At 38.0% G+C, this 9,861-nt stretch overlaps 1 protein-coding gene across 3 annotated transcripts; it reads right to left on the minus strand.

Annotated features, from left to right (window-relative positions):
- Positions 1–83: 83 nt before the first annotated feature.
- Positions 84–7,237, minus strand: LOC107043668 (serine/arginine repetitive matrix protein 1). 3 transcript variants are annotated; one of them, XM_015265263.1, is made up of 8 exons: positions 6,966–7,237; positions 5,605–5,838; positions 5,302–5,428; positions 2,926–4,747; positions 2,649–2,713; positions 2,496–2,564; positions 2,296–2,399; positions 84–1,499 (listed from the first exon to the last, which is right to left on the minus strand). In XM_015265263.1, the coding sequence occupies exons 1-8, from the start codon at positions 7,053–7,055 to the stop codon at positions 1,476–1,478; spliced, it is 2,535 nt and encodes an 844-aa protein (XP_015120749.1). In that variant the 5' UTR covers positions 7,056–7,237; the 3' UTR covers positions 84–1,475. The 3 variants fall into 3 exon arrangements, with proteins under 3 accessions (XP_015120749.1, XP_015120746.1, XP_015120740.1); XM_015265260.1 differs by having other exon boundaries at positions 84–2,399; positions 2,926–4,735; XM_015265254.1 differs by having other exon boundaries at positions 84–2,399.
- Positions 7,238–9,861: the final 2,624 nt, after the last annotated feature.

Raw genomic sequence — 9,861 nt, forward strand, 5'->3', positions numbered from 1 at the left:
AAGGGTAAAGGATAAAATAAACACAAATTATTTTTTTTCTGAAAAAATATCATTTATTTTCTGAAAAACGAGAATCCGATTAAATTTCACTCATTTTTTCTCATAATCTTTCGTGCAAATATCAATGATTTGCTAATGTTTCTGAAGATGTTAGTAGAGTCATTGTGAATGGAGTTATTCAACTGATAAATGTAAAAAAATAATACAAGATACAAATAGAATTAACATGTAAAAAAGTTTTCACAGAGATCCCCAATGTCGATACGAATTTACAATTTCAATGTTATCTATCATCGTTCGACTAGAATAAACATTTTCAATAAGACATCTAAACAATCCCCGGATTGACAGAAATTTGGACAATAAATTAAACAAAATGAAATCACTCGTCATGACTTAAAATAGATTTCGGTCAACTATTGGATTATCACAGAATAACAGAAGTTTTTTATTTTACTTTTCTTTTATTTTCAAGAAAGTAACACGATTTACGGTGTCAATTTCCGGAAAATCAACTTCTCATTTAATTAATTACTTCATCTTCAAGTTAAAAGTCGAGACAGTCTGAACGACAGAGCATTGAGGGGACAAGTAGAATTCACAATGCCATGAGATTCAAACGTTTCCGATTAAATTCATCAAAACTTATGCATGAGTTGTCGATTAAAATTGAGTGAATCGTAAAGATTAAAATAAGGCTTATGTAGAAGAGAAGTTCGTGTCCATCACGAAACTGCAAGGAATATTTACGTACAATAATGGTACAATGATTCTAACGAACAGTCGTTGAAGCGACTTGTTAATACATATTGTGCCTTTCTCTCACCATTAATCATTGCTGTGATCTACCCAGCAATACCTATTTTGTCTCACCAGGTACAAAATATTTCACACTCAATATATACACTTATGTACATAAATATCATACATTCTAACGCTTCACTCACACCGGGTTTTACAAAAGGTTACTTTGCAATTTTTCTTCAAACTCTTGTTCGATCATCAAATTTTCTCCATTTATTACTCTCCTCTTTCGAATAAACGAGGCAATTATTTACAGTTTGCTTAATATTATAATACGTAAGTGAACTACTGGGTAATAGTATTTTTCACAAATGAAAATTCCTAGGTGGGGATAACAATAAATAACTAGTTACATTGTCAATATTAATTAAATTAATAAGGAATTGAGACCGAATATTTATCCCTAAGTTTAATTACATTTTGTTTATTGTTTTTTTTTAATTTCTCGTATCTTCTAATTTAATCATTAACACTCATCATCAACCCCTCAATCAATTATCATAACTTCTCTACGGTAAACTCAATCAATTCTACATAATATGTTTAAATTTAATTTAAATTCAAATGAGGTAAAAGCATTAACGGTTTTCCATTATTTCCTCTTTCTTTCATGTATTTTTAGTTCTTTTTTTTCTGCTCAGTATTTCTCTTCGCACAAATATGTAACCGGGTCAATGGGTATTTAGCTTTTTTCCCTAGATAACAGAACAGAAATGAATGGATTTCAGTTTAATTCGTGATCAACTTGTCTCGATCTACGTAAATAAATAAATGTATCTGCAGGTATTTTGGTTCACACTTTAGTCTCATTTATTTTTACGAATGAGTAATTAATCATCACAACTGCGATGAATAGAAAGACGACATTTAATCAATTTGCAGATAAATTGTGACATTGCTCATTTATGCAGATGATTACTATTGAGTTTTCATGATGTCATTAAATCGAGATAATTGATAAATGCCAGTCGTTGGCACTCAAAGGCACGTATTTTTATTTCCAAATAATTATTGTTTTTGTTCATCGCTCTTATCGATTAATGTTTAAAGCCATTCACTGAATCTGATTTGACGTGTTGTGAGTAAATTGATGAGGGATGTGTCATGCTATTATCTCAGTCGCATATTTTCACCATTATCTTTACCAAATTCTTATGCTCAATCGTCATTATGCTTCAATCATCATCTAATAATCTAAGTACAACATTTTGTTAAGCTCGATAATGAAATGTTTGGGTTCATGTTAATCTTGAGCACTTGTTCCAAAATATGTTCCTCATTGGCTCGATTTTTTTTTCGGGATTTTTCTCTCGAAAAATGAGAAATTTCTAATTGGGAGGAGTGAATCAAATGATGTGGCATTTTGAACTCTGAATGATTATTTGTATGGACAATTTTAAATCACTTGTGACCCAGTTTGTTGATTAATTAAAATAATAAGAGTTATTTTTGACGATCAATATCGTTTACAGACAAATTTTTATGCTTTACCTTGCGACCCTGTCGCTTGGAAGATTTCCTCGACGCTTTAGATTCTCGTGTCTCCTGCAGGGAATTATTCGTTCCCAGTCTGAACCTCACTGGCATCTTTGAATCTAGATTGTTTGCAATATCAAACGAATTCATTAATTCATAAATTTCATTGACAATGAGTTGATAACTATTTCAATCATTCTGTTTAATTTAATTACCTTCGGAATCTGATAAATCTGGGACAGTTCTGTGCAGCACAGTAACCCGTCGAACTTCCTTTTGACTCGCTACAAATTCAGAAAAATCATTCAGCATAATTAATCAGCAAAACGAAATCTTTAATGCAGTAGGTTTAATAATTTAACACTTACTTTTTTCCTCAGCTTTCCCCAGATGTCTTTGAATGACTTTTGCATTGTTTTTGGCTTTGGCAACTCTGAAAATAAAATGATCAATTCAAATTAACACGACAATTCACAATGTCAGAAGTCTTTTTTTCCCCAAATTATGAAAAATGAGTAAAATAATTGAGCAACTAATTATTTTATTCATCACAATGTTATTCATTGCAAAACGAGACAATGCATAAAATGAGATTACTGAATAAATGCGTTTAAATCCCCTGAATAAAGAATAATTTCAACCTACTCATTAACAACTCCTTTGAACGCTGACTGCAGTAGCCTAGCAGACTGAATGGGCACAGTCCTGTTGAGTCTCTCAGCCCTCCTCCTGCTCAACTCAGTCCTGAGATCGGCCTCCTCATCCACCGCCTCCTCCACAACCTCCCCCTCCTCCTCCCCCACCTCAGGTGTCAACTCCTTCTTCTTCTTGCACTTCTTCTCCTTGACAATTCTCCCAGCGAGCATGGCATCCTTCATCTTCCCCACCTGATAGATCTCCTTGTCCTTCTTCTTCTTCTTCTTCACCCTCTCCTTCTCCACCTTCACCGGCGCCACCTCGACACACATAACAGGACCACTGGACTCATCGCTGAGAACAGGTTCCAAATCATCAAAGTTGTACTCCTCATGTAGGGAGAGCTCCTCATCAGGAACTTCCTCGTACTCCTCGATCACCTCCCTAGCCTTTCTCTTGGGAGAATTCACCTGGGGCTCAGCAGTTTCCACTTTGATCTCCTCTTTTTTACTCAATTTAATTTTCTTATTGGCTGTGATGGGATCGATTGGTCTCGTCGACTCGAATTTCCTCCTCCTGGCCTCCAGCACAGGATCACTCGACACCTCAATCGTCTCCTTCGCAGGCTTCACCTTCTTCGAGATCTCCGGAGAGTTTTGGACATTTTTCCTCAGTGGAGAGTTCTCTTTTCTGTGTAATGACGGGTCTTCTGGGCTCAATGATCGTCTCTTTCGTTCTTTGGGGGATCTTCGACGTCTGGGGGACAGTCTGGGGGAATTCCTCGGGGAAGACCAGGGGGATCGCCTGGGGGAGAGCCTAGGGGATAGCCTCCTCATTGGGGACAATCTTCTGGGAGACAATTTTGGGGATCTCCTGGGGGATCTTCGCGGCGATCTCGACCTCGATCGTCTCGGTGAGGCTCTTCTCATCGGTGACAATCGGTGAGGCGATTGCTTCGGAGATCTAGGAAGTGGTGAACGACCTGGGGACATCCTCAGAGGCGATCTCACTCGATTTATGAATCTGGGAGAGTGGGGGCGTGAGAGGATCTTTGGAGATCGAGATCTTCGGGGTCTCGGGGATCTGGACAGTGGGGATCTACCTCGTGGGGATAGCCTTCTCATTGGGGATCTGTTCGGGGATCTTCTGGGGGACATTCGGGGAGACCGCGACCTCGGACGGGGGGAGTACCTCGGGGGGGACTTCCTCGGGGATCTCAGCCGCAAGGGCTCCCTCTGGGATTTTTTAATTTGACGTGGGGGGGATCTCCTTGGAGATTTTTTCCTCGGTTTCTGCTTTGGGGATAGCGAACGGTGTCTCATTGGTTTGCTACTGGAGTATGGAGACACCGATCTTCGATCGGTTTTGGACGCTCCCAGACTCTCCAATTTCTCGTTTGAACGGTTTTTTGCCTTTGAGGAGTCACGGGGCTTCTTAGAGTCTCTGGTCTCCGTCTTCGAGGGGCTACTCTCCTTTTTCTCGGCTGGAAATTTCTCCATGTTTATCTCTCGGTCCATCTCGTCGATCAGTCGCTCGAGGCTGTCCTCTTCCTCGAGGTCTGCCATCAGGAGGATGTCGTCGTCGTCCTCCGGGTCCTTTTGGTCGTCCTCTGGGTCTTCTTCTGCGTCCTCCAAGGGGTCGTTCTCCTCGATCCTTGGGGAATTACCCTCGTTACTCTGGTTCTCTTTGTCTGTTCCTGTTTCGTCGTCCTGAGGGGGCTTTTGGTCCTCCGATTTTGGGTCTGGAATTTTTGCTTCTTTCAGGTCCTCGTCGTCGGAACCACTCACGTCGTCGGTGTAACGGTGGAATTTTGAAGGCTCTGGAAGCGAAACTGAGTGACATTTTTTTTATGAGAACACATTTATTGTGGAAATGCAGAAGAAAGGGAAGTGAATAAATTGTATTTACATTTTTATTCACATCAGATTAATAATTTTTTTAATAAAAAAATTATTCTTTGATCCAAGTGAAGGGGTTATTTGTTAAAAATGAAGAGGTTACAAGAGAACGAATTTATTAACATTTAGATTTATGTAAAATAAATAATTTATTCATTTTACATAATTAAAATTTTCTCATTGAAATTAATCTATGAGTTTATTAATGTTCAATGATACTTAATAAACTTATTAATTAACTCAATTAATTCTCTAGGTCTGAAATTCACTGGCTTCGAAGAAAGATCATTTTTTGGAGAAAAAAAATCAAGAGCTTATGATTTTTTTTCGTAAAAAATCGTTCATTTTTCAATTCGTTCTCTTCGTTATATTCAGGAAATATTCATCAAAGAGTCAGCGCGACTCACGTGTTTAAACCGTTTCACCAATGAATTAATTTGCTCTGCTACCAAATTTCTTTAGAAAATATCAAAATTGTGAAAGTCACCTGTTGCATCTGTGGCTGAAAGTGGGTCAGGCGTCGTTTTAGTTTCAGATGTGGCTGACAACGCACTCTCATCGACTGGAATTATTTCTATCAGATTCTGGTTGACTCGACTGGGATGATAAACATTCTGAAAGTTACGAGATTGCATTATTGAAAATCAACAATTCACTGAACTAATTCTATTCTACTGCAGGTGCCATGTCTCCCCCAATATTTCAATAAATTGTTCAGTAAAAATAGGCATAATTGCACATTATTGCTGAATTTACAATGAATATCAAAAACAAATAAACATGGACTCACTCCGTTCTGTCTCGGTGGCCTGTTGGAATGATAGTACTCTCTCCTCCCAAATCTCTGGTTGTAAGGTGCGAAATGGGAACGCCCGGTGTGAATATTATGCTGAGGTGGTAGTTGGGCTTTGGCACTTGGGGTTGGCTTGGCACGCCTCGACTTCAGTGCAGCCAGTCTGAGTGCCTCCAGGTCCTCGTCATCGTCATCCTCGTTCTTGTACTTATGGGTCGTCGAGACGATCATCTAGATCCACAAATAAACCATTCTATTCATTATTTCTCTTCTTCAATTTTTTTCATTCAATCTCAGGGTTTTTCTGAATACCTTCAAGCTCATTTGCTGCAGCCATAATCTCTAAAATCGATTCCATTGATTTTGAAGATTCAATTGAATTCACGGACTATTCAATGTCGCGGAATTGAAATGCAGGGGAGGTGGGGTAAAATGGACACTTTGGACTTTTTGTCAATTATTCATAACTCAGAAACAAATTTATCAATTGAGCTCTGTTTAGGCTCATCACGAAGGAAAAGAATTGTTCTTTTCATTGAAAAAAAAAATTCTATTTCATCAACATTTCAACCAGTCATCAACATTAAAAGGAAATTCAAACGTGATATATGATAACATTTTCTCATAAATTTCCATTCTTCAGGTATTAGATTTTTTTTTCAATCTTTGCAACTAGTCTTGAGTTCGTTCTGAATATGCTCAAGTCCATTTGCCCCAGCCATAACCCCTAAAATCAATTCTATTGATTTTGCAGACAATTCAATGACACGAAAATAACATGCAGGGGAGGGTGGGGTAAAATGGACACTTTGGCCTTTTTTTAATTATTCATGACTCAGAAACCAATTTATCAATTGAGCTCAGTTTAGACTCATCACGAAGGAAAAGAATTGTTCTTTTCATTGAAAAAAATTATTCTATTTCATCAACATTTCAAACAGTCATCCACATAAAAAGAAAAAGTCAAACGTGATATATGACCATTATACATGCTCCCAAACTAGAATAACATTTTTCTCATAAATTTCGATTCTTCAAGTATTAGATTTTTTAAAATCTTTGCAAGTAGTACTGAGTTCGTTCTGAAGATGCTCAAGCCCATTTGCACCTGCCATAACCCCTACAATCGATTCTATTGATTTTTGAGATAATTCAGTGTCACGGAAATGAAATGTAACAAACAGATGTTGGCTTCCTTGGCATCACCTGGCATTTGGAAATTGAGAGCAAGAAAAGGGTTTTGGGGACACGATGGAGAATAAATGTGTCACAGATTTTTTTTTGGACGTCGAACCATCGCCGAGTTATTTTTCACTAGTTTGGGGTGGATTTGATGATGGAAATTGAGGGATAAATACCTTTTGACGATAATCCATGTTACAATCCCTGATATTTGGAAAAAATTGCGATTTTTCGTGGTGGACACCAACACTGTGTAACGCATGCATAAATGTTAACACGAGATTCACTGGGATATGCGACCATTACTCATGTTCCCGAACTAGAATAACAAGTGATATCACTTATGCAAAGTCCAGGACACTTCCAATTCTCTGATGTTCAGGGATTTTCGATGAAATTTCGGGTATTTCAATAGTTTTTTCGTTGAAACTCTCGACCTCTGTTTCAACCCCCCACCAACTGTACGTAAATAAAAATGGCCGTGGAGCATCGAGAAGGTTGAAGGGGGGGGGGGACAATCACGTTCACGGGTGGACACATTCCGTTTTGGACACGTTCTAGGGAAAATGGCGACAGTACGGAAGGCACGGACATTTGTGGATACACTCCCGGATGGGCAGATTCTGATCAGGTGGTTACACAGGGCTCGGTATTGGAGATATGTTCAGGTAATGTCTTACCAGTCGACATGTTTAGTGCAGCGGCACGGTGAAAGATGGAGGGATTATTGCCATTTCAAGCGGATTACTAACTGAAGCGAACTGGCCATCGGGCAGTAGAAGGAGGCTACAAATGTCGAAATGAAAAGTTTTCATTTTCACCTGGATAAAGGGTGAGGTCTTGGATTTTCCAGGGGGAAAGTCGACTTTCGCCAAAAACAAATTTTTTCGTTGAATGAAAGTTGATTCCGACTATTTAGGCGACGGGCTATCCAGAACTCTCAAAAGTTTTCGGAAAAAGTTAAAAATGAAAAAAAATTTTTTTTCACTCGGGGCCAAAGTATCAGATCTTGGATTTTTCCAGGGGGAAAGTCGACTTTCGCCAAAATCGCATTTTTTCGCCGAGTAAAAGTTGATTCCGGCTATTTAGGCGACGGGCTATCCAGAACTCTCAAAAGTTTTCGGAAAAAGTTAAAAATGAAAAACAATTTTTTTTCACTCGGGGCCAAAGTATCAGATCTTGGATTTTTCCGGGGGGAAAGTCGACTTTCGCCAAAATCGCATTTTTTCGCCGAGTAAAAGTTGATTCCGACTATTTAGGCGACGGGCTATCCAGAACTCTCAAAAGTTTTCGGAAAAAGTCCAAAATGAAAAAAAAATTTTTTCACCCGGGGCCAAAGTGTGAGATCTTGGATTTTTCCAGGGGGAAAGTCGACTTTCGCCAAAATCGAATTTTTTCGCCGAGTAAAAGTTGATTCCGACTATTTAGGCGACGGGCTATGCAGAACTCTCAAAAGTTTTCGGAAAAAGTCAAAAATGAAAAAAAATTTGTTTCACTCGGGGCCAAAGTGTCAGATCTTGGATTTTTCCAGGGGGAAAGTCGACTTTCGCCAAAATCGAATTTTTTCGCCGAGTAAAAGTTGATTCCGGCTATTTAGGCGACGGGCTATGCAGAACTCTCAAAAGTTTTCGGAAAAAGTAAAAAACAATTTTTTTTTCACGTGGGGCCAGTGATCCCACCAAACCTTGGATTTTTTCAGGGGGAATAATCTCGCCATCTCTCAACATGCTGTTGCACTAGAAAATTCGATTGGTTAGACTTTTTCGGAGGGCATCTGTAATATCGAGCGCTGTTTAACCACCTCACCAGAATCTGACCATCCGCGAATGAGACCACAAATTTCCGTTCCCATCTGTTCCGCGCCTCCCGTACTGACGCCATTTTCCCTAGTACGTATCCAAAACGGAATGTGTCCAAACGACCCCCCGCTTCGTCACTTCCAGAAAAAACACTCGACACGGAGAAGCTCGAGTGACTGTTGACGGAAATTTCCGGGATTGCGGTGGCGCTAATTAAGTACCGTTTGTTGATTACGAAGGTTTCTCTCTAATTGTCCATTTACGCGGGATTTTAGCAATTGTTTGCGAATGGAGACAAATGTTTACTAACAATTGTGTTGTGGGCGCGGGTTATACGTGAGAAAGGCCGCAGGGACGCATATTTTCACGAAAATATTCATGAATTACCGGAATTGGAAGTGAAAACGCAAAATATGTGAAACAATGGAAGACCCATTGTTCAAAGAAAAACAATAATCTTCGGAATAATAATTATAATTATTGTTTTTGGTGTGATGTGTTCTAAAGAGGTTAAATTCAACACTGTGAGTGAAATATTCGTGGAATAATGAGACTAATGACGTCAATAATTAATTGACAACAATTTAAAAAGTGATTATTAATTGAATAATTCGAGAAAAGTGACGATTTATTTAGAAGAATAATTATCGCCCTCAAAATCATAATAATATACAGTTGTGGAGATGAGCGGCCATGAAAATAATCATGAGATCATGACATTGAGAATCAAGAAGTGAAATAGTGACAATAAGTGATTAATTAATTATTTAAACCATCAGTGATAATTCAAGAGACAATTTCTTATTTTATAATTACAGAAGTGGTGATTTATTGAGAAATATTCATGGAAAATCAGACTGATGACGACAATTGATTGACGATACTTGAAACAGTGTTTTTATTAATGAAATAATTAAACAAAAATTATAATTGATTTAGATGAATAATTATCCTCAAAATCCAAATAATAAACAGTTGTGAGACGATTATTGTCTTAAAAACAATGATGAGATCATGAAATTGATGATCAAGCAGTGAAATAGTGAAAAGAGCTGATCAATTAGTAATTTAAATAATTTAAAAAATGAAAAATCATCCATCAAATGATAATTGTAAGAGTGTAGTGTTGTGTGTGCAGTTTCACAGTGAAAGTTGGATTCTGATGAGGAGTGGAGCCGATGCAGGTGAGGAGTACTCAAGGTAAATGAAAGAAACACAAGTATATTTATGAAGAATCATAATTAAAATATATTTTTTTATGAATTATCAATGG

The sequence above is a fragment of the Diachasma alloeum genome, unplaced genomic scaffold (assembly GCF_001412515.2).
Source record: "Diachasma alloeum isolate Michigan unplaced genomic scaffold, Dall2.0 Dall_scaffold_00179, whole genome shotgun sequence".
Taxonomy (NCBI): domain Eukaryota; kingdom Metazoa; phylum Arthropoda; class Insecta; order Hymenoptera; family Braconidae; genus Diachasma; species Diachasma alloeum.

Bases quoted from the DNA above. Each gene is read 5' to 3' on its own strand.
- LOC107043668 (XM_015265254.1), bottom strand. From the start codon at position 7,055: ATGCATGCGTTACACAGTGTTGGTGTCCACCACGAAAAATCGCAATTT. The intron at 2,565-2,648 runs GTAAGTGTTAAA...CTGAATTTGTAG, and splicing joins GGGGAAAGCTGAGGAAAAAA to CGAGTCAAAAGGAAGTTCGA. The intron at 2,400-2,495 runs GTAATTAAATTA...CAAACAATCTAG, and splicing joins AGATTTATCAGATTCCGAAG to ATTCAAAGATGCCAGTGAGG.